This window comes from Pezoporus flaviventris, unplaced genomic scaffold, assembly GCF_033815535.1.
Source record: "Pezoporus flaviventris isolate CSIRO_AGI_PZ_B2104156 unplaced genomic scaffold, CSIRO_AGI_Pfla_v1 ptg000045l, whole genome shotgun sequence".
Taxonomy (NCBI): Eukaryota; Metazoa; Chordata; class Aves; order Psittaciformes; family Psittacidae; genus Pezoporus; species Pezoporus flaviventris.
Window position 1 is genome coordinate 19,094,504 of NW_026892593.1, and position 24,530 is coordinate 19,119,033.

Consider the following 24,530-nt stretch of genomic DNA (forward strand, 5'->3'; position numbering starts at 1 on the left):
AGAAAGCATTTTTAATTCCAGAGAAATGAGTAGGAGTAGAATGTAAATACATGTTATGTCAATATTATAGCTTCTTTTAAAATTATTTTAGTTACATGGTAATGGAGATATATTTTTCTTCATTGCAGTTTCATAATGTTTTCACAGTATTCTGAGTTTCAGTTTCTTGAATTTAGAAAGAATCTTCATGTGCCAGCAGTTCTAAACCTGGACTCAAGATCAGCTATGGGTTTTAAAGGGAAAAGCCCTATGGAAAATGCAGCCATAAACTTTTTGTACTTTTGTGTATACCAACAGACACAATCAAGTGATTTAGGTTCCTGCTCACAGATAAGAGAACCACTGTGATCTCATCTCATTTTAATCAAACGAAAGTAAGGAACCTTTTTGAAAAATTTCTCTGTGATATGTATCTTTTTTTCTTATCATTTGGCAAAAAAAAAAGATTTTTAGGATGGAAAAAAATGCAAAAGGAGAAGATGCATGCAGATGCATTTGAGAGCCAAATTTGCAAAGGGAGGCAAATTAACATCCCACTCAATAGGTTCTTCTCATTCCTTTGTTTTCAAAGCTTTCTTCACTTCACTTGTTCCCAGACTGTGGTTTGTGATGAAATATTAAAAAGGAAAATTCAGTTGGTTTTCAGTTAAAAGTTTGATCATAAGTAATATGGTGATCTGAGAGAAAACAATCTGGTTTTGTTTTAAGACTGTTTCCATAAGGCAGAATGCAGAGTATACCCACAAACTGCTCCGTCTCACTTTTATGTAGTTTGGTTAGTCTGTGCAAATGCCCTCCAAAAGATCGAGCTCAAACAGGTGATAATCTAGATTTTGAGATATTACCAACTGGAAAGAGATAGGGACAATATACCTTTATTTCATAATTGTCTCCCTTGTATTAGCTCCTCTTTTGTTTTCATTAACCTACTTTGTCAGCCATTTTGAATGTAAGAAGCCAGGAATCTCTTACATGACTTCGGGTTTTTGTCCAGGGTGTCAGCATTTGAGTACAAACTTATAAAAGAAGTTGCTCACACCAGCAGTGGAAGTTTTGAAATTGCGTAAATGCTTTAGCCTAAGGAAAATGCTCCGTAATAATAGAGTCGAGCACTTGTCACCCATTTAAAAAGTATAAAATTGTCAAATATTTATTAATAAATCATTTGCTCTTGTAGTGAGGTTCCTGTCAGCTTACAGCATGTATTTGTACAACACTATGTATTTGTTGGGTCTTGATTTCAGTACATTCAGATCAGATTGTGAAGGTTTAATTTGACATGGAATGCCTGGCAGAGTTGGTCATATTTATTAACTGTATTAGTTATGGAGGAGACCCATTAGAACTTACTCTTCACTGGTTCCTGTTAGAAGCATAGTAAGATATGCGTAAGATATGTTGCTTTCTTGCTGTTTTGCAAAACAAGGATCTCTGCACCATGCTAGCTAAATCATGAAAGGAATCACAATCTGAGAAGGCATGGTCTTAGTCAAATAAAAGTATTAGTAATTACTTCTCCAGACTGCCAACTGCAATGCAAATCTAGTCGGTTCTGCAAAACTGAGAGTTTTGTGGTTCCTTTATTATTCAGTGGGCAATCATATTGCGCACTCGTGATTCACATAATGCTGACCTTCAGTTCATCTTCATTTCTTATATAAAGGGTAATTGTAAGAAGCAGACGGGAAGACTTACAGTGGATTGGCTTTGTGGCAGGAAATGCTCACAAACCTGGCAAGACTATTCTGGACAATTACATGAGAAAGATCTCTCACGGTCTGGAAGATACCATGGAAAAGTCAAGCACTTTGAGAATGACAAAGTATTTTGCTTGTGTTGATGGAGCTATTCCAATTCATACAAAATTCTCCCTAGGGTATTCCAGTTCTATCTCTGTCTGTACTCTGGATTGCTGTCTTACCCATACAAACCCTTAAACAGACAAACAAACGCTGGCTTGTAAAAAGGGAGATGAAGGATTTCTACTACATCTCTGAGGAGAGGAGGAAAAAATTGCAATTAAGGAGTTAAATTCAGTGTTATGCAAAGGTAACACTGAGAAGAAAAGGAACATGTAGATGATGATAGGTTTTATTGCTTCCCTCAAAATCATTGTTTTTATCTCAGAAATCTGATTTCAGACAGCAGTGATGAACAAATTCCCTTGTAGACAACAGCACCACAACAGTATGCTGTCAGGTAAGGCAAATGCATTTAATTAATTTACGTGTGCTCAGATTTAGATGTGCGTATCTTCTGACACATTTGTACATTCTCAAAATTTTCATCGTGCTTCCTTATTTTGCCCTTATCACAACTCGTTTTAACACAGCTAACAATGTCTTCGGTGTATTATTCCCTAACATCTTGTTCCGATTGTGAAGAGACATCTGTGCCCTGTGCCAAACATGTGCCGAGTGACTGCTGCTGCCTAGTGTAGTGACAAGGTGTAGAAACAGCTCAGTGCTTGGCAGGAGTAAAACAGTATGCCAGAGGAATTTGCTTCCCAGCACAAAGAAATTCTCTGTGACTATTTTGATCTTGCACAAGACTTGTGAAGTACTGAAGTCATGTCAGGTTCTGAAGTATTAAAATTTGCTCCTGACTTTTGGTATTTTTGATTTTTGACACAGCATTGCTCCATGCAAAAGATAGTTTAACAATTCCATGTTTCGGTGGATACACTCTTAAAGTACCATTTTCTCACTCTCTTCCTTCTTTCTGGAATCTGGAACGGGTAAATTTATTGCAGATTTCAAACCTGTCAACACCCAAATGTGTGACACCAGCTCTCAGTACATCTGAAAGAGCTAAGCTGAGGGACATGCTAATATGTAGCAGGGGAAGAAGACGGAAGTTCTGCAGAATACATTTTGTGCAGTACAGAAAACTTTTCTGTGAAGAACTCCATTTTGAATTTGATCAACACTGTTACCAGCCTGCAGTTATTAGCGAGTTAGAAAACAGCAGGACAGGAGTTTGGACTTCATGACTCTCCTTTGTACTCGAACGTAAGAGGAATCTGTGCTTATACTGTGGAGAGTTATACGAGCTGCTTAAATGCCAGACCTGAAAGTTATTAAAAATATGCGTAACTGCCAACTGCAAGATAAGGAAGTTCATGTTTTGGAAACTCCCATTGTCGTTAGAGAGCAACCTCACCCAGCAGCCTGGCTGCATCCGGATAATGCAGCTGAACCAGGAAGTGCCACTGTGCATACACTCGTGCTTTGCCTTTGCAGCTGGCCAGTTACGCACACACTTGCCTGGAGTCATGACACGGCTCTACTCTGCTGCTCCAGCCCCGCTGCTGTGCACCCTCGCTGTGCTCTTCAGAACATCTCTGTCGGTGGGCCATGTACCGATGCTGCTTTGGTCATCTCAGAGGTAAGAAATGTAATAAAAGAGTATCTGTACTTGTGCTATTGCTCTGTGTGTGTGTGTATGTGTGTGTGTGTGCAGAATATATTGTATTTAATCAGGTGTAAATAACCTCTGGGCACTAAAATTGCCCAATAAATAAATTGGTCTCTCAGCAATCAAACAACATAACTGATGAATTTACCCATTTTTATTTATAATTTTAGGGTTCTAAGATGGGCATATTCTTCAAATCCGAAGTACACATTCACCTTAAGGCAACCTTGAACTCTGCTGTCACAGATGTCATGACTTAAAGGCACAACATAAGGCAATCTTTAATCCCTGCATTTCTTATCTCCTGGATCCTGATTTTTCACTATTTTTTTAATGCAGTTTTTTTTAGCAGAATACACTGCTGTATGCATAAACATCAATTGTTAAAAAAAACAGCAGTCTTAATGGATCATAGAATCGTAGAATCATAGAATACTTAGGGTTGGAAAGGACCTTAAGATCATCAAGTTACAACCCCCCTGCCGTGGGCAGGGACACCTCGCACTAAACCATGTCACCCAAGGCTCTGTCCAATCTGGCCTTGAACACCGCCAGGGATGGAGCATTCGCAGCTTCCTTGGGCAACCCATTCCAGTGCCTCACCACCCTCACAGTAAAGAACTTCTTCCTTATATCCAATCTAGACTTCCCCTGTTTAAGTTTTAACCCATTACCCCCTGTCCTATCACCACAGTCCCTAATGAAGAGTCCCTCCCCAGCATCCCTATAGGCCCCCTTCAGATACTGGAAAGCTGATATGAGGTCTCCACGCAGCCTTCTCTTCTCCAGGCTGAACAGCCCCAACTTTCTCAGCCTGTCCAAAGAGTCAAGCAAAATTTAGGGATTTGCATACATGCATGAAATGAAGACTTTGAACCTTTCTCGAAAGAGCCTGATACAGACCTCGTTTTTTCCAACCAAGAGTTTTATTCACGCAGACTTTAAGGATTTTATATAATTATTTGGTATTTCCAGAAATATGGTAGCTTAACAGCTTCAGGTGGGGCACTGGATATGTGAAGTTGTCAGAGGACTATGCGCCTCTTATTCACAAGGCTGTCTCTTCAGGGCATACACATGGGTTTTGCCTAGGAAGTACTGTCCCAAAATACAGTAAGCTGATGTCAGAGATCTGTAAGAAAAGGCTCCTGAGGGCTCATGGGATCAGAGGACTGGCTGGGAGGGCTAAAAGCAAAGTTCTGTTCTGGGTGGGAAGGTGGCAACACAGCTGCTCTACGCCATAGAATTTGTTTAATATGTGCTTTGGCCTGAGTAAATTACTTGACTCTTGCCTCCTGATTCCTAAATCCTCTTTATTCTTAACCTGGTTTATATAAGTTATAAACACACTAATTGAGAGTCCATCTCATACCCTCAGAAAGCAAGTATGTATTGTATTTAATTCAACCTGATCTCAGCTCAGCATTTATTTGCTTATTTATTTGTCTTACACAAGTAATTCATTGCACCAACAGTATTTGGAATTTGTCACAATCCAGCTGGGTGATTCTCTAAGCATAAACTGCTTAACTGTACCGTTCACAGCCTTGGTGCACAGGTTAACCCTCACTTTTGCTGTAGGTAAAATGTTGGAAAGAGTTTGTTTTAGAAAAAAAGTGTTCCTAAGAGACTAAGAAAAGATCAGTGATTCCTTTGTCCTACTTCCTAGTTGGTATAAACAACACACTTGTTGAAAATATAAGCAAGATCTTATCAGTTAATCCTGGGTGGTCATAAAAGCAGACTTTTCCATCGAGATGCAATTAGCATCTTGCTTTAGATTAGGCTGCAGATTGTTCAGGTTTATACAAATCTGGACCCAGAAAATCAGGATAGTGGACTGATTATTCCGGTTTCATGTTTCCACAAATAGAACATTTTCTGGAGGAAGCGTTCTTCCAACCATGACCTTTGCATTTTTGAAAGGAGAAGGTGAAGTTCTTGTGGGGCAGAAGTTAGTTCTGGTGAGAGTCAATGAAATAACAGGAAAGGGTATACATGGTATTTTGTAAAATAAAGAAACAGTAGCAACAACTTTTGGTTTGTAACCCTGAAATGAGTGCTTTACGTCTTGGTACTTCACGGTGATGCAAGGTTTGCAGTATGTGGTCTTCAGGCTTATGAAACCTAGAAACCTAGAATTTTAGGAAGAGTATCTAAAGAGGTGCAGCAATTATCAATGGATTTCTATTCACTCTGTGGAAACGTGTCCCACAGTTTAAAAGTTCAGTGATTCACTAATCAACAGAACTGAGATCTGTTCTATCACCCTCTCCCAGGTTATCTGGTAGGATCTGATATCAAATAGTTGAAAGGTAATACATTTTGCTTTTCTTTAGGACTAGCCAGTGTTTGTAAAGCCCTGTCTCAGAACAGCTACATTAGAATAATGTAACACTTTAAAGTATCTCTTTTATGCATTACTACTGTACTATAATCATGCTATTAAAGATAATGTTAGATATCAGATACAGATGAAAATTACAGCTGACAAATATATGCAGTGTACAAAGCATAAGGTGAGCGTAATATATATCCTTTCAGGGATATTAGTAATGCAAATACCTCTTTCCTCTATAAAGAAAAATGCAGATCTCTACTTTGAGAAAAATAAGTGCTTTTAACCAAACAAAAATCTTTCCCATTGATCCCAGCAAATGATGGAGTGGAAATAACTCAGTATGTCATGGTGTCCTGCTTTTCACAAAGGAATACTAATGTATCAGTAGAGATTCTCCAAATAACTTTGGCCTGGACAAAATTCCGTTTCTCTTAAATCAGCTTTTAAACTAATAACTCCAGTTGCTTTTCAAGGCAAGAGAGATGGAGAAGTTCCTCTTGCAAACAATACACAGCAGAAACTTTATTTAGCCATTTTGAACCAATATTCAGAACTTTTTCTTTCCCTCCCCAGATTAGAAAGGGAGCTTGAGTAAATAAATTGATTAAAATTAGCTTTTACAATTGCCCCTCATGTGTTTGTTTTAGAAATTATTTTTGCCTACAGTCATTGCAAAATGCATTACTACATTCATTTATGCTATGCTAATACTAGGAAATGAATTCTTTCCTGGAAAATCCAGATTATAAGTGACTTTCTGAGACAGCGTTAATGCTAAATTGTTTATTTACTGTGTTTCCTAAAACTGCAAGGAATTAACTGAAAAATCTACTGGAAAAAGGTGGAACATGAAGAGCATACAGTGGAACAGAAAAATGTTTTAGCTGTAACTTTATGTGACTCCTGTGGAGATACTGTGTGCTAGCATGCAAGCCAGTTTACTTCTGCTGTGCAGGAGAAAACAGTATTTCTTATATGGTAATCACAATGAGACTGAAAGAGATAAATGACAAGAATAACGTGGAGGAAAGAGTTCAGGAGGCAGCTACAAAGCGAAAATGTAGGCTCACAAGTAAGAGTTACTGTTATCTTACCATCTGCCCTTCCAGTGTGTTGGATACAAGAAATCTTGAAATCTTTGTTTTCATTAATAGTAATTCCAGTTCTGCCTAGAAAAAACACTGGTCAGTTAAGAATCTGTATGCTTAAACCTTTTGTCATGCCAGAGCAGTTAAGGACAAGAAAGAAGCAGAATAACAATCTAATGTCTGCTATTGGCGGAGAGAACAGGTGATTTTTAAGTTTCCTCCTTTTTAGCCAGCAGAAAAGCACTATATTATCAGAGATGCTCATCATTGTGAGCCCCCATGGCTCAGGACTCTAGGATGGCTCTGCAGTGCAAAGGTTAAGTCTGATGTGCTTGGCATGCAGAGGACCGCAGAAGGCTGTTCATCTTTGGACATAACATTATGTGTGAGCAATCAATAGTAGCAATCAATATGTGTGTTGGCCTACTGCCTGTTTTATCCTTTGCCACCCCTGACTGATCTCTTGCTGACCGCTTGATGTGAAGCATTCAATGGGATGGGCCTGTTCACTGCATTCAGTAAAGCGCACCATCAGCGTAGCCGTGATGCACTGCCTGTGGCAGTCATGCATCTCCATTTCACTCTGCAGTTCACAGTAAACCAGCTAGTACAACGTAAAACATATGGCATTTCCCATCTGAACCATAGTGAGAATACTGTTGCACCCAGCTGACAGTAGCAGCCCCCTCAAAGGGTATAGCCTTGCCTACAGTGCTTAGCAAACTGTTTAGAAGCAGCACAATAAATGCATGTATAATATACTGAATGTAAGCATTAAAAAAACACTGCGTTATAATAGAATTATTGAATAACTGATGTAGATTTATTTTTCTAATGATGATGCTGGAGTTACTAAAGTTGACTGGAAGCTAAAAGGTCTCACAAAAAGTGCTTTTCAAGATTGGATAGTTAGCAAGAACTGCTACAAGGAACACGGAATAGCTTAGAAGCAAGTATGCTTTAAAACAGTATCATTACATTTCTGAGTTTTTGAGTTCACAACAAAAGCCTTTGCCATTGTGCTGCTGCAAATAGCTTAGTTTTGTTTTATGTGCTATTAACTTTTATTCTTAACTACATGTCCACAAAGCTCTCAAAGTGTTCATTTTTTTTAAGATTATATTTATATAGTTAGTTTATAAAATAAATATGCCACGATACTCACTTTCATTTTCTTTCATACAACCCAATTTTTAACATCTCTTAATTTAATCTATCTTCTTTTCCTTTAATGTCATTAGTATTTTGCTGTGGCCACGCAATGCAAAAAGTCAGTATGAAAGTCAATTCCTGAACAACCATTCAGAATCTTTGAGGGGTTTGTGTTTTCATGTATCTTATTTTCAAAGATCATACTTAAATATTTGCGATAGTAAGGTTTGTCTTTTCTGACAAGTTGAGGCATTTCTGACAAGTTGAGATTACAATTTCTAGCTGTTTGGCTTTATAAATACAAGTTAATGTGAATTTCCAAGCACAAATTAACAAAGAAATGAGGATGCTGAGTAAAACTAAGAAAATGTCAAATGATAATTTCAACCAAATAGAAAAAAAAATCCTTCCTGCACAGCTAAGTTTCCTTCTAAAGCTTGAAAAGTGACAGGCAGAAAACCTACTAGAATTTAACATCTGCAGCACATTGTCCTGAAAAAGTTTTCCACATGTACAGTTTAATCTAGTACTCTCCCAAACCCCAAAATCTGAAGTAAGCTGGATATCTAGTACTGCAGGAGTGTATTGTTTTATTTCTGCCATGGGTCCAGTTTGAGGCTTTCGATTCACTTTTGGCAATCTTCATTGGAATTACTGGGAAGTCTTGAAGTGAAATATAGATTTTTCCTTATCCAAGAAACAACATTGAAACCCCCCTATGTGTTCACTACCCCTGTTCTGCCTCCATCTTAAGAGACTGCCAAGATTGTTCTCACTCATAAAAACTTGCTGTGCAAGGGTCATTTTCAAATTGCTTTTGGGTTAGAAAATTTAATCAGCATCTCAACTTCACCAAATTACAATCATATAAGAGCTGGTGCTACAGCACTCAGCGATTCGCTGTATTTTATTGTTTGTAATTAGAACCAATTAGAGGATCTGGAATACCTGATTTCTCAGTCATTACCAACTGATACATATCTGGGGAAGATGGGAGATTGTGCTTCAAATGCTGGGTTTTCTATAGCATGAGTTTTACCTTAGCCAAAACACCCAGGACCAAAGTATTCATAATAAATTTCATCCCTGTAGACCCATGTTGCATACTGTTAAAATCCCAGTCATGTGTTGAAAGAATAATGCCATCTCATTTTGTCCATAACTATTTTTCGTAGCAGCAAAGCTAAATGAATGAGAAATTTCTCTTTCCAGTCCTCATAATGACAGGTTGGCAAAAAACTCATAAGCTTTTCTTGGTGTCTTGAGCTATTCTGTTCAGAAGAGCTCTTCTTTCTGGAAAGGCAGCAATTCTGAGCTGCTTCTGCAGAATCGGTCCTTCACCATGAAGACCTTAAGACAGACCATATTGTTTACAATGACACTGAAAAGCCACTTTTATTTAACAAAAGATTTATTAAAAACCTTGGTTTTATGACAACTTGTGGTCTAGCCTGAGTTCTACTCCTCTCTGGTCACCAAGATATCCAATGCACTGGAAAGTGGTTTGGGAGTTTGGATTCCCTCTGGGAATTCTCTGTGAATCTTTTGAACATGTTATTCTTCTTTCCACTCAGTAGCTATTTTTGTTGCACACAAACAAGAAAGTAGAGAGAGGCAGTTATCTTAATTGGACCAATTTTTTTCATCCTGTAATACAATTAACATGATGTGGGCATAAATGGGCAAGTTCTTTTCCTCTTGAGTAGAATGCAAGTAAACTGAACTGTAAACCTGATCTTAAACCAAAGATGATATCGTTACCTTCTGTTTCATGGTTAGAGAAAGAAGAGGTGTCATCACTAGCAGCATGTTTTACAGAAAAAACAATTATTTTTGTAGATTACAGTGGAATGCTGCCTTACATGAAGGACACATCATCTCAGCACAGGAACTGACTGTACTCTTGCAACCATTTACCCGGAATTCCAGAAACCTCATCTTGTTCCTGCAAGATATGGTACGTAACATTAATTCCTTTTTTCTCACCAATGCTGAGTGCCGTTCTGTACCTGAATGAGATGCCACGGCTCCTTCTCACCAATCTACTCTCTTTGTTTTTCAGCTTAGCATAGATGATTTCACATACCTCAGTGAATCCTACGCTAACAAGAATCCGTTTCAAAATGTTCAGGCAAGCATTTCTCTCTTATTTTTTTATATGTAGTATTTAAAATTAAGAAAACCCCAACAAACATGTAAGAAAGATGCAAACAGACAATAATTGAGAAAATGAAACTGAATTGCAACAGTTTTCCTACTTTAATTATTTATTGAGATTATTCCAGTTGAATCAGATGGGTTAAAGGAAATCAACTGAGTTTGCAGAAATGTCTTTCGTAGCTATTTTGTCTGAAGATTGAGTTTTCAAAATTCATTGTAACTGACAAAATTATTCCTAAACATGCTGCAATTTAGTGTTGTAAAAAAAATAAAATATACATATATATATATATATATATATATATATATATAAAAACTTCAAGACTGACACCCCAAAATTCTGTTTTGGAGCCATAGGAAGAAAAGAAGTTATAGGAATCAATTATTTATTCCTGATTTTCAGAACTGAACCTCCATTTTATTTTCATGCAGGGAGTTAACGGTTTCATGTTCAAACACGGTTAATATGTAACTAGATAGTGGATTGCTTTAATCTTCATGAGAAAAAGAAATGCTACTTGAGTAACTTGAAATGAACTCCATGCGCAGATTCTAAGATGGAGTCCTCCTGAGCCCGTCAGCAACTTCAGCTTCTGTCCTCGCTGAGGAGGTTTATGGATTTTTTGCACAGCATCTATGATTGTATTTGCATGACCATTTATTGAACTGTAATTATATAGAGGAAGTGTTCACACATGAAAGCCATAAAGGTATTCCTGCAGGCAGTGCAGGAGGAACAGAGGAAGTGTAAATTCCCAAGCACCACACAGCGAGCTGTATGTGTTATTAAATACGTAAATATTCACGTATTACCTTTACATCTATACTAAGAACCTCACATCTTCCTTGTATTATTAATACTGGATATCTTCATCTCTTTGCCACATAAGAGCAGTTTAAAACTGATGCTAGAACAAAACCAGCTATTCAGGGTATGTATACGTATGCATTTTCTGAGGAATGAATGGGGGTAATCTTCTTTTGTAATATAAGGATCAGCGGTTGTCCACAGGCAGACGTACTGGTACTTCTCTGGTATGCCTTATACTCTCCAAGTTTCAAACCTATGCAAGGCAGTCTGCAGAGCAAAGTTTGCTGCTGTCTAACAGCAAAACTCGTTTGATTTCAGAAGCTGTGTGAAATGTGCACATGGCATTGCAAGCTCCTAACGATGTGGTGGCATTATTTAAGTAAGCCCTGGATGTCTAAAAGGAGGCATATTAAACTATTTAATACTTTTTTTTGCCTTGTAATCAGGACTCCCTCAGCACCGTAGATAGAGCTTGAGGCTAGAGATGAGTCCAGAGATTTACAGGTTTAGAAATTGGACGGTGTACTGAGTGGATGGAGACCTACAGAGAGCTTGTGAGGAGGTCCTCAGCTAAACAAAGGTCCTTTGTTTATCTATATAGCTATATATCTTGGGTCTGTATCTGGCAGAGCACAGATTTAAACCCAGGTTTTCAACAAGCTGAATAAATGTCAGTAACTGCTTTCTGACCTTGCCTCTTTTCTCTGTCCGTCTTGGGGCTGAGAAACTGTTTCTCATTACAGCTTCTTTAAAAATTGAAAGTTTCTTTTGACAAATTGCTCACCTTAGCTCCAGCACTTCCTGGATTTGTGCTGTTGGACTTGAAAATCTTAATATTTTTCTAGCATAATTCTGTGGGTGTGAGGTGCTGTAACTTGAGTGAAAAAAAAAAGGGATGTATAAATTAAATATTTATTTTTCAGCTAGGTGCTAACATGGAGAATTTTGACAATATCTATTGCATAGACTTGTAGCTTTTAGGACCAGAAATCATCTTTCTAATCATCCAGTTCCATCTTGGATGTAATAGAGGCTACAAAAATTTGCTCAGTTGCTATGGCATCAGTTGCACTCCACTTGAGCTGCTTTGGGAAAGAAACTCATTCTTAATCATGCTATGAAAGACTCTCATAATATGCACAAAACACAGGACAAAGTGAGGGTCAGGTCTGAATTTTCTCACTGGGGAAATTAGAATCTTGGATGTTGCATAATCACAATTTTTATACCTTCACAAGTGATTCATTAGGCTGTAATAGGCACTCCATGTAATAGGATGTCACTTGGGCATCCTCCTTTTGAACTTCAGAAATGGAAATTTGTTCACAACCTAAACTGAAGATCTCATTTAGAACATACATGTTCATGTAGCAGCATGTGTACTACAAGAGGGAAGTGTTATTTGTAAAAGAGTTGGAGGCTTGTAAACCACAGAGACATTTACAGAGGGTACATTTGTTCAACTGCTGGCAGCTGTTTTGAGCTTTTGGTATCAATGGGTTTGTATGCAATAAAAGAATTCTATTTCCAGTTAATACAAAAGGAAGCTTATAGGTAGATCATTTATCTTAAACATTCAAAGAATTTTTAAATTAAATAATAAAATACAAAGATTAGCACTTGGAGAACTTTTTTGTCAAGCAGTCACCTACCATACAAGCCTCTCCCCACTATAATCCTTCCTTGTTGTTGTAGTGTGTATTTTATTCTTTGGAATAGTTCCTCCCATTCTTGGACTTCAGGTTTCCTTCTCTAGGCTTCCTCGAATCTGTCTATAACCCTTGAAAAAAATCTGATGTCATGTTTCCCACCGTACAGTACAGTGGTATGGAGGTTTGTTCAACAACTCTTTCTGTAACTACAACATATTTTATCAGCTAAAGTAAATCAGATCAATTTTTATTAAAATCATAACTTGTAGCTTTATGCATACATTTGGAGAACACAGGTATAGTGTAAAAGACTGCAAGAGTAATAGAAATTGGAAGGTTAAAATGCAACAATGATAATTTTCTTCGTAGTTATTACTGTGAGTAGAAACAGATGTGCTTCCAGATGTGTTTGAAGAGATTTTTCTGTTTGTATAGATAACCCATTGACCAACACTGTAGAAAGTAAGTACAATACTTAATATTTTTGTATTACATACAGGTAACAAAATAATACTTAAAAGATCTTTTTTACATGGAGGAGCCTGCCTACTCTGTATGTAGGTTCCCAGATATCTCCACAGCAAGCACAGGAGCCTTTTTCCAAACAAATGTTTTTATTATAGGACTGTCTATCAGCTTTGATACCAAACATAAGCTAGTTCAGAACAATGAGTACACCTATCTAATCGCTTATAGATGGATGCACAAGTCTTTAGCAAAGATTTTAACAATAGTTTTTTAATGATAGACCTAAATTTACTCTATTCCAGGATCAAATTGCTCAGGTATAATATCAATCCAGTTAACATAACACTGAAATGAGAGCTGGGCAAGTAAGTCCAAGCACAGCTTTATCATAGTGTAGCTACTTGGCTTCAGGATGGCTAGAAATGTGGGCAGAGACATCCCAAACCTACCTTCAAAAAAACCTGAACAGTGATGTATGTAATCCAGGAGTGAACCTTCCTGATATTTCATCCGGAGAAGTGCTTCAGGGAACAATAAAGAGGGGAACTGTACTCAGAGTAAGCTGCCTGTAGACAGGTTATAAATTCTGGCATTTAATGTAGGAATTCCTGCTATTAGTCCAACAGCTCAATAGGAGGTTTTCTTCTCTTTCCTTCTCCCCCTTCCTCTTTCTTTCCTAGCTACTACATGGATGTACCTCTTTCTTCAGTCTTTTAGCAGATTTCTCAGTAGGCCTTTTCATTCTCCGCCCTCTTTGTTCTTGTGTTCTGAACATACATGGCAGTTGAAATCCTAAAATGTGTAAAGCAACGTATGGTTATTGTAAAGAGAAGTGTGCAGTGGCCAAATGTCAAGAATGACAAACAAGAGGCATGGGATCAGAACAGCTATCTGAGACTGAGGAGCAGATATCCAGCTGTGTCTGGCTTTCAGTTGGAAAGCAGTTGAATACCAGCGTCTGGAAGCTGAGACAGATGGCACTGCAGGATTGCTTAGGAGCAGAGGCACAGTTCCAATAATGTTCAGTAACGATGCATTTTATATCTTATTTTACAATAAATGAGTAATCTGTTTAATACATGTCCTTGGAAGAAGTGCCTGCTGCCATTCTGGCTGCTGCTAGGGGGCAAAGGATTAAATATTGAAAAAAGAAGAAAAAAGTTGACTATTGCTCAGAATTTTAGCTCTAAATTCATATAAACAAACAAAAATGAAGCATATCACTGTTTCCTTCCTGGCAGTGCTAAAAATGCTGCTCAAATACTTGTGAACCAGATCAGTACTTTCTGCTCTATTTTAATTTCTGCAGTTATTTTTCTATCAGTCTGTCAAATCAGACAATGCTGCATAATTCTCCCTTTGAGAATCTATAGAAATGTGAAAATAACTAGCCCTTGCCTAGGAAGAAGTACGTGTGAGCAATTAAGAAGAGCCAGAGCAGGTCAGAAAAAGTGGTAGGCAGTTGGAGGACAGACAAAAGGGAAAAAGAGTAGGAGGAGAGAAGTGTTAGCAACAGCACAACACTTGCATAAATTAGAGGGAGAGAGAGAGTCTCCAGCAACTTGAATATCTGAATGTTGGAGCATGTGACAGACTCAATCTAGACTTAAATGTAGAAAGTGGGAAAGCAAAGTTAACAAAGTTTAAACTAAGACTCAATTTAAAAATGTCTTCTAATATTTACATTAAATTTAGGGTACATTAATTTTGATCATTCTCAAGTCTTCATCTTAACATTTTTTTCTGCCTGAATATTTCAAGTTAATTTTATTATCAAGAAAAATATTTGGAAAGATGTTTTTTGACTAATCAGGTTTCAAATTTATAGAATGAGGATGTTTTTGAATTCATTTCACTCAAGTATTTTAATCAGAAGGTAAGCTGTGAAGATTGCAAATAAAGTGATAGCTAAACTGATGCTTGATTATCTGAACCAGTTCAGCCTGAGCATTTGTCATGGTCTAAGCCCAGGCTGTAAATCCTAACCACGCAGTATACCCCCCCCCCCCCCCCCACCTCCCGGAGGGGTGGGGAGGAGAATCGAAAGAATGCAGGAGGTGAGCGGTTGTGTTCTCTTCCCTTGTTATTTCCCTTATCATTATTCTTATTGGTGGCAGCAGCAGTGATTTGTGTTATACCTTAGTTATTGGACTATTCTTATCTCAACTGGTGGGAGTTGCATTCTTTCGATTCTCCTCCACACCCTCCTCCCTGGCAGAGCATGAGACTCAGAAAGTCCTTGGTCAGACTAAACATTTGAGCAGTAACTAAAACCATCGGTGTTATCAGCGCTGTTCCCAGCCCGAAAGCCAAAACCACAGCGCTGCACCAGCTACTAAGAAGGAGAAAAATGACTGCTGCTGCTGAACCCGGGACAGCTTTATAATTTATATTTTGAGTACAAAGACAGAAAGCACATGACATTAAGTTTGTTTGTGTGTCTGGAAGCTTTCTATATCCTGAAACATGTAGCTTTCTTTAATAGTTAAAAATTAGACATTTGTCAATACTATGTGCTGTACTACCAGGATAAACACAATGGAAGGGTATTTATTATGCAAAGTATGACTCTGTATTGAATACAGATGCTGGAACTTGAGGTGTTTGACGTTGATCCTTCTCACCTCCAAGGTTCAGTTAGGTGGCTGTATGATGAGCTTCATTTCTGGCAGCATTCGTAAGCTGTCTGTCTAGCTTGAGAACTTCTACATCATCTGTCTCTCCTCTTCCACCACACTTGTGCAAATAAAGGTGAGAGTCTGATGCCCCTGGGTGTCTTAAGCTTTCCCCCAAAAGTTGCAGGAATGACAGAAGTGTCACCTCACTGCCCCTTTTCAGGAGCAGCCTGCAGGCTGTATCAGGCTGGTGAGAATTAACATACTGTTTACCATGATGGTTCCTCACCTTGAATTTTATAGTAAGGATACATTAAAAAACAAAGTTTGTGTTTAATTATTAAGCAAGTAAATAACTGTTTACAAATTTATTACAGGAAATTCTTCAGTCTTCTCCTTCATCTTTAGTTTTGCCAGCTGTTGACTGTGAGGCTACCAGGAACCTCCTGAGCTTTCTTCAGGAGTCAGAAGACTGGAACTTAACAAACATAACTAATCTCAATGTCTCTCTGCTAGAAGTGAATACACCTAAACCAAACTTACTGGTGATTCAGCTACAACCACTTGTCAGGTAGGAGCTTGTCACAAACAAAACTGACCCGTGTGTGTGCACAACTTTGACAGTTTTTTGAAAATCCAGGAAATTTAAAAAACAAAGTGCAAGTTCATAGGGTTAGCAAAGTTATTTTTCTTGCAAGGGTGAATTTGGTGCTTTTAGAGTCCCCTGATGAGCTTAGCAGGTGTAATAGATGAATTATGTTGAGAAAGTCAGTCAAGCGTTCCATTTTGTCTGCCTCATTATATGAGAATAAAGGGACAACTAATAAAACTAAATAGCAACACACTTCTGGCAGAAAGGTTGAGTTATTTTATACAATACATGATTAACCTGCAGAATTAATTACTAGAAGTCATTCCTAAGCATCATAAAACCTGGCAGGATAAATAAACAAGCAGATAAACATACAGACAAACCTAAAGTTAATATGAATAACGAGACTGATTTTCATCACTCTAGAAGGAAAAAGAGGGCTATAATTCTTCATGTTTCCAGGCCTGGGACAACTGTGATCTAACAGAGCTGGAGAGAGAAATGGTTCCTTCAGGGAATGTATATTTAGAAAATATAAGGCTTGGGTGTATCAATTCATCTGCTCAGCTTGTCCTGTACTTTGTTCTTCCTAGCCTGTTACTCGGGCATTTGTACATGTTAGTATAGGGTGCATGTACCAATGTGTCCTAATGAAGTGCAACTATAGCTGTCACATCACTACACAGAAAAAGACAAGATACCCATTTTAAGGAGCTCATGTACAAACGTTAGGCAATGGGCCAACACCAAATGAAAAAACAACCTGTGCAGAGATTGGTCAAAATGCCATCAGCAGTCTCGCTTCTCTGCAACTAAGGAAGTTTGAGGGTTTTGAAGAATCAGCTGAAGGTGTGGTCCTTATACTGCTAATAGCTTTGCAGAAGAAAAGGTTCATGAGGAGGACATGAGAGAGTGATGAAGTGACTGATGCTTACAGTAATCTGTTTACTAGTCAGTGTCCTTGTACATTTCTGGTTCACATTGTTCTTGCCTAGAAAAGATTTTTAATTATTTTTCTCCCACTCTTTTTGTAGTGGTTTAAATGAGATTTCCACCCTGGAAGCAATTGCTGAAAATGGTAAGCAGTATAATCAAGATATAACTCACATTTCATCATTTAAGTCTGTGTTTTCATTTGACCAGATTGTATTCTCTAGTTCCTGGGTTTTGCTGTAATACTACTATTTAAAGGTTTGCTCTTCCCCTGTCTATAGTACTTACAAGCAGTCAATTATCATAGAGTTGAAGTACTGAGCATCTGATTCAAAATCCCCCCAGATGGATATGGCTCTGTGACCTGAAATGTAGTTATAATTCACCTCTGCTTCAGGCATGGGCCTTTGCTCATGCTCTGAGATCCTCCTTGTTCATTGTACAGGCCCTATGTCTCCATGCAGCTTGAGCTTGCATCTCACCTGGTGCACAGGCAGCTGGAGGTGTCAGGCTCATTCAACAGTTTGAAGGTCTTAGTCTCAACAGAGGGTGTGTGAATGAATAGGAAATGTTTTTCTAGTCTTTGGAAAACTATACTGTTGCCCTTCACAGCCTTTGGGTTTAGAGTCTTCTATTGTTTTTGCCAAAGACTACTTGTTAAAGTTCAATCTCTCAATATAACACTATAATAAGACTTCTCTTACCTACCATCTGGATGAGAAAGAGTTGCTATACACCCAAAAGGCACTGAGAGACATCTGTTTTGATTTTGCAGTTCTTTCGCTTACTACTTTAAATTAGAGATCAAGTTATAAAGTCTGGAAATCTTTGTAATGGTATCTTCAGGAGCGTGTAGTATATTGTAGTGTAGTGTAATGTAGTGTAGCGTAGCGTAGTGTAGTGGGCTAATAATTAAACAGTGTCCTTAGTGCGTATGACTGTTTCTGCCTAAAGCTGGGGGTGTAAATTTGAAAATCAGGGGAAAATACCTTAGTACTGGAATCAGTGGTGTGTCCTTTCCTCTTTGTTTTTGCACTGCTCCAAAGTGAGTGTGTTTTTTGTACTCGAGCAGCTGGATTTACAGCCTTGATTTGCAGAGGAGTTGTTTAGTTCTTTTTTCTTGTCCCCAAGCGTATTAAATATGAAAAGCCTTAGCTTAATGCTGGCCTTGCCTAAACATTAGCCTTTTCTTTATGGGACATTTATTTCATCAGCTGCACAAACTCAAGAAGAAGTTTCCAAACCCTGTCTCAGGCCACTTTGTTTTGGAACAGCAAAGTTAATGGGAGACCTGTGGGATGATGGAGAAACAGGCTATACCAGCTTTCTAGTTAGTGTCATCTAGCTGTTACGAGGAAAAAGATGTGTGGATGAGGGAAGATCTGCTGCTTTGTATGGCCACGTGTAAAATTTGCACTTAGTATTCTGCATCTCAGCTGTGCTCTAGAAAAGTGAGAGTGTGGTCTGAATCCTCCCTTCTGATTTATTTGCCAAAGTGGCCACTCACTTGCTGAATAAAAACTAGAAATAACATCAGCAGGAAGTTTTAATTCAAATGAAATTTACTGAGCCACAGTTCCTTAAAACATTGAAAGTCTGTGCAGCAGATGGGAGAGAGTTGGAAGAGAGTCCTTCCAAAAGTAGTAGGTTAAGTGTCCTGAACACAGCCTTCCAAGTCATGTGGTTTGGGCTCCAGCAGCTCTAGGTGTTTAGGCACAACCACGGTCATTTGCTGAATATTGCTCTCAGGAGACCCTTCAAGGTCAAAACTGCTTGCAAGGTTGAGAATTAATTGGCATTTGTTGCAGACGGACTGCTGCTAGATCCTACCTGAGTAAGCAACAAAAAATACTATTTTTCACATACTTTCTCACACGAACCTCATTCTCACAAGGTTCAACAAGGCCAAGTGCCAGGTCCTGTACCTGGGTTGGGGCAATATCTCAGTATCAATACAGGGCATTAAGGGGTTGAGAGTACCCCTGAAGAGAAGGACTTGAGGGTACTGGAGGATGAAAGATTAGACATGAACCACCTGTGTGAACTCGCAGCCCAGGACAATCTTGGGCTGCATCCAAAGGACCGTGACCAGCAGGTCAAGGGAGGTGATTCTGCCCCTCTATTCTGCTCTCATGAGACCATACCTGGAGTCCTGCCTCCAGCTCTGGAGTCCTCAGTACGGAAATACATGGGCCTGTTTGAGAGGGTCCAGAGAAGGGCCACAAAAATGATCAGAGGAATGGAACATCTCTCCTATGAGAAAAGGCTGAGAGATTTGGGGTTGTTCAGCCTGGAGCAGAGAAGACTCCAGGGAGACCTTATTGAAGTCTTTCAGTTCCTAAAAGGGGCCTGTGAGAGACTTTTTAGAAGCGCCTGTTGTAATAGGACAAGGGGTGATGGTTTTAAACTAAAAGAGGGGAGGTTCAGGCTGGATGTGTGGAAGAAACTTTTTACCATAAGGGTGGTAAAACACTGGAACAGGTTGCCCAGAGAGGTGGTGGATGCACCATCCCTGGAGACATTCAAGGCCAGGCTGGATTTGGTTCTGGCAACCTCATATATTTGAAGATGTCCCTGCTTATTGGAGGGAGGGCTGGACTAGATGAGCTTTGTAGGTCCCTTCCAACACACACGATTCTATGATTCTATGATAAGAGAATTGTTAACCTATAAATGTGGAGTGTAGTTGTTGGGGTTTTTTGTCAGTATCATCATAAACCCATAGAACACTGCAGACCTGTATTAGGCTACCCAGAAGTTCACAAAGCCTCTTATGTTTGTCACAGAAACTTCTTTCCTTTCTGCTGTAGAGTGTTTTAAAATCTGATGTAATAAAATGTCAGAGAAATCTCTCCTGCTGTTTTACTCACTGCAGAGAGGAAGCTCTGTAAGACGGAACAAATGGGCTCAGATTCTTCCCATGGGAAATGTACTGCTCTGAGATATCTAGAAGCTGGAGTAAGCAGAGGTTTTTAGCATGTTGTTAAAATGAGGCTCATTACAAAATTCAAACTGGAGTTCAGAAACCAAATCTGCTCAAGTGTCAAGGGATTCAGGCTTATGGTTTTCTGTATGCTTCCTTGCAATATTCTTTTTTTTTTTCTTTTGCACAAGGTAGTGTTTGACATAGCTACTCAGTTTTTAACAGCTTTCCTAAATGTTTCTTTGCTTAGAAGGTTGCATTCTGTCATGTCAGTCTTACCTGCTGGATCCAGCATTCTTCAAAATTGATGGAAAAGCTGCCTATGACTCCACCTGCTTAAGATGAAGTGCTTTAACTACTATTGCATGTATTTCTTTTTCCACTCTGATTCTCAGTGCTTTCCACTCTTTCTCTTCTCTCTGATTTTACCCCCTCTCATCTTATTCTTTTCTGTTCTTTCTCTCCTGTTTGTAGTTTGTACTCCTCTTGTCACCTTTCTCCTTCCAGAACATTTCTTCTCAGTTAATTTCTTCCATCCCTTCCATCCATGTTCACACAAAGAAATTAAAGTAGATTAGAAATTAACAGTAGCGCTAATACCACACTCCCTCGTGAAATTCAAGGGATGGGTCTTCAGTGAATTAGAGGGGTTTACTTCTTCCACCAAGGTGTAAATTCAGGCAGTTTTGCTAACTGGCAGGTGTTACCCTAGACAAACTGTTTTACATTCATAGATGTATGTAGTGTTTTCTTGATCCATGCTATCTAAAATTAAAAATACACTTCAGTAGAACCACTCTAACATCAATATCACCACCTGGAGATGCCTCTTTTTCCATCAAAGAGCCTGGGATGGCAAACCATGTAATTCAGGTGCTTTAAAACATGGTGGACCATCTGGGCCCTTTTCCTTGGAAAATTTGAAGACACTCAGAAGCAAGGTAGAATTTTGAACACAGGCAAACAAAGATCTATATCAACTCTGTTGTCATGAGGGTGTTTACAGCAGCTTCTCTGAATGAAGGAATTGCCTCTAGAATCTTCCCAAAGGCAAGAGTTATAGATGCTACTGGTAACTGTAGTTATGTATAGCTCCTTACTAAGGTGACATGCAAATAACATGTTATTTCAGAAAGCAATCGGTTGCTTTAATGGAAGAAAATCCAGAGACAATCCATGTATTTTCCTATGTATTATTTTTTCTGCTGCAAATTTTAGCTGAGGCTGCTGAGAATTTCCAGTGAGTTGCATCCTGTGCATGTAGAATGCAAATCCTACCTTATGTAATGCCTCCACACCCAATACGATTACATTAGGAGGACATAAGCAGTTGTTTTTCTGAGTAAGTCCATTTCTTAGAGTAGATCCTTTTAGCAATATTTTTTTAGAAGGAAGATTTACTTAGCTACAATTCTTGACTGATATGAGGAAATCAGTTTGATTAAAACCCTGCAGAAAAACCAATGCTTGCATTTTTACAAAAGCTAAACATTTTACTCAGCCAGCAGATCATAATTGCTGTAAGTAGAAGAGGCTAAAAAGGATAATAATATAAGCTCTACTTCCAGTACATGAAAATGAAATACAATTTCTGTAAAGTATAACCTTGGAATTTGAGAAGCCTGTATGTCCAGGCTGCAAAATATCCATTCACCACACTGGCACGTGGATGAGAAGTGGGAAGGCAGTGAAACAGTAAATGTGAGTCTGCATTCTTATTTCTCTAGCAATCTCAATAACACCACTAATAATGGTTCTTGATTCACAGCTATTATGATCCTTATCATAAGCAGATGCTAATATTTCTGCAGACAGCTTGAAAACATTTGTCAGGTGTAAGTATTTGGCACAGCTGCCTGTGGTTTCAGATCTAAAGGAGGATCTTCTGTAGAGGTGTCTTTGGACCTTTTTGCAAGGTCCTCTCTTCCTTGACTTTTCCCTCCTGTTTTTCAGAAATATCCCACCATATTTCTCTTTTGGCCCCCAGTGTAGTCAAGAACAAAATTTTCCATATCCTGTTGAGGGTGCAGAATCAGGCTCTAAATCCACTGAAGCAAAAAGGAATATTGCTGCCAACATTATGCAGATCATGTCCCAAACTAAGCACTACATTGGGGGTATTGTGTCTGAGTGATTGGTTCTGTGTACTTTGTAAATCACAGAATAATGCTATTTAAGCTTTATTATTTATTTATTAACTAATCTTTACTGACAGTATATGCATCCTGCTCTCATCTCTTAAGTGATTTCTTCTGCTCTTGCTTTTAATTGCCCAAAGTTCAACCTTTCAGGTATTGTTTCTGTGGCATTTAATTTTCAGTTTCAAAATCACCTTTTTTTTCTGAACTGTTGTAATTTAATTGCTTGTATTGTCTCACTGAAATTGTGCATTTTTCAAGACACTGAACATGTCTTACCCCATTTGTACCTAGTGACATATAAATGGTATGAGCACCTAAATAGCTTAAATAAATTAAATAAGCTTAAACATCTAACTCATTAATTTTCCAGCTACTGTACAATTTCAGCTTTCTCAGCTTGCAGAGTTTGTTAAATTATATGTGTTTCTATTTATAGACAAAATAATTGGAAGACTGACCATGGATTTGCAGGAACGAGGGATTAATTTTTCAGTAATTTATACTGCAGTGAGACCTTCAAGGGTGAGTAATCTTCAGTGCCTAGAGCTGTCAGATTTTTTTGGCAGCTAACAACTTGATGTTTAGAGAGAAATGCTGTAGGTGATTTTCAAGATTACACAAGCAAGCAATCTGTATTATATGGGGTTTTGACCAGAAATGAATTTTCATGTATGATAGCTATATTACATAACTACTGCAGTTTTTCTCTTCTAGGAGACCATAAACTTATTTTTAAGGACTGCAATTTTAGATACTTTTTTTTTCCCCAACCGACTCTAAAGGTTTTATAGCAAGTTCTGCGTGAAACCTTATCAAGCATCCTAGTGTGGCTGGTCAGTAAAGACAAAGTGTTAGTTAACTGAAGGCTACTAATGTGTAAATTTTTAAATTAGCTTTTTCATTCCTTTTGGTCATTACTTGGTACTTACAACTGGAAGTAAAGTTTCCACCCTTCCTGATATCCAGAACACCATTTATAGATCACATCATATTATGTTAGCAGTAAGTAGCATTGCAGAATAGTTATTTATGCAGAGTTATCTGGTTTGTATGACATGCGGGTTGTACTCAAGAAATATTCATATTTTAATTTTAATGTGATTAAATGGAAGTTTGTCATGCCTTGAGAAAAACAGAATAGAGTTCCCACTAAGAAGAGAGTTTTATGAGGGATGGGCTGTTTGCATCAGCAACTTTGAAAGAAACATATCTGTTCCAGTGGTAACACATATGAGCTCCTGATATGATGCTTAGTTTAATTAGAATTTTAATTCAAACTCAAGATAAAGTAATTTGAGAATACAGAAGATATAATTCCCTTGGTTTAGGCAACAGAAAAGCCATTAGTGGGATTATCTAGATCTAGTGTGAGCAGTGCAGACAGGATCTTAAAGCTGCAGGGTTTTCAAGAGACAACACTATGAAAAATTCAAATCTGTTCTTAAAACAAGAACAAAACCTAGAAAACCTGTTTTAAATGGGTGTGATGGTGAAGTCCCTTTATCTTATCCAAAAGAAGAATAAGAGGCACTTTATTTGACTGCACTTCATCATGTTCTTTAAGCCAAAAGTGGATGAACCCCCCAAAGATGTTCTGTATTCAACTAGAAATAATCTGGTTTTTTGCAGGGAGGTAGGGTTTTGAACATCTGGCTGACCAACAAGATGATCAGAATAGTCCCTTCAGACTCTAGGAAAAAGGCTAGTTCTACTGAAGAAAACCAGGAACATTCTTCAGTAAGCCACCCTGGGAAATTCATTTCCAGAGACTGGGTTTTGAAGACCAGACTTAGAATACAAAGCATGAGGAAGCAAGCTCACATCAACATTCTCTATGCTGCATGTTCTTGTGGTAAAGGGGAGAATTGAGTCCAGGGTTTTTGATCTGCCCTTTTTGTAAATTTTTGTAACAGATATCCAAAGTAAAAATAAAAATGATTTAGTTATTATGGATCTTTACTCTTTGAAATCAAAGGCACACTTAGCTGAAAATTGCATTTACAACAATTGGAATGAAAAATATTTTTAATTAATGAAAGAATTGGTATTATGAGAAGGAATTTTCTGAGCAGTTTTTAAAGTTTGTTGAATTTTACATCTATGCATATTTCAACAGGCTTTCTAAATTAAAGTGACTTAGTTTGAGCAACTGGAGCACTTTTAAATAATTAAAGCAATGTATTTTAAGATGTTCTGCATTAAAAAAAAAGCAATTAAAACTTTTCTTAATTTTATAA

At 38.1% G+C, this 24,530-nt stretch overlaps 1 protein-coding gene across 1 annotated transcript in view; it reads left to right on the forward strand.

The window, feature by feature from the left end:
* Nucleotides 1-2,403: 2,403 nt before the first annotated feature.
* The window catches only part of ATP6AP1 (ATPase H+ transporting accessory protein 1), a 55,617-nt gene continuing 33,490 nt past the window's right edge, over nt 2,404-24,530 (forward strand). The window contains exons 1-6 of the mRNA XM_061467593.1: nt 2,404-3,387; nt 9,838-9,955; nt 10,061-10,129; nt 16,082-16,275; nt 17,331-17,374; nt 22,730-22,815. Of these exons, the coding sequence (XP_061323577.1) occupies nt 3,122-3,387; nt 9,838-9,955; nt 10,061-10,129; nt 16,082-16,275; nt 17,331-17,374; nt 22,730-22,815 (777 nt within the window). The 5' untranslated portion in view covers nt 2,404-3,121. The remainder of the gene's footprint in view (nt 3,388-9,837; nt 9,956-10,060; nt 10,130-16,081; nt 16,276-17,330; nt 17,375-22,729; nt 22,816-24,530) is intronic.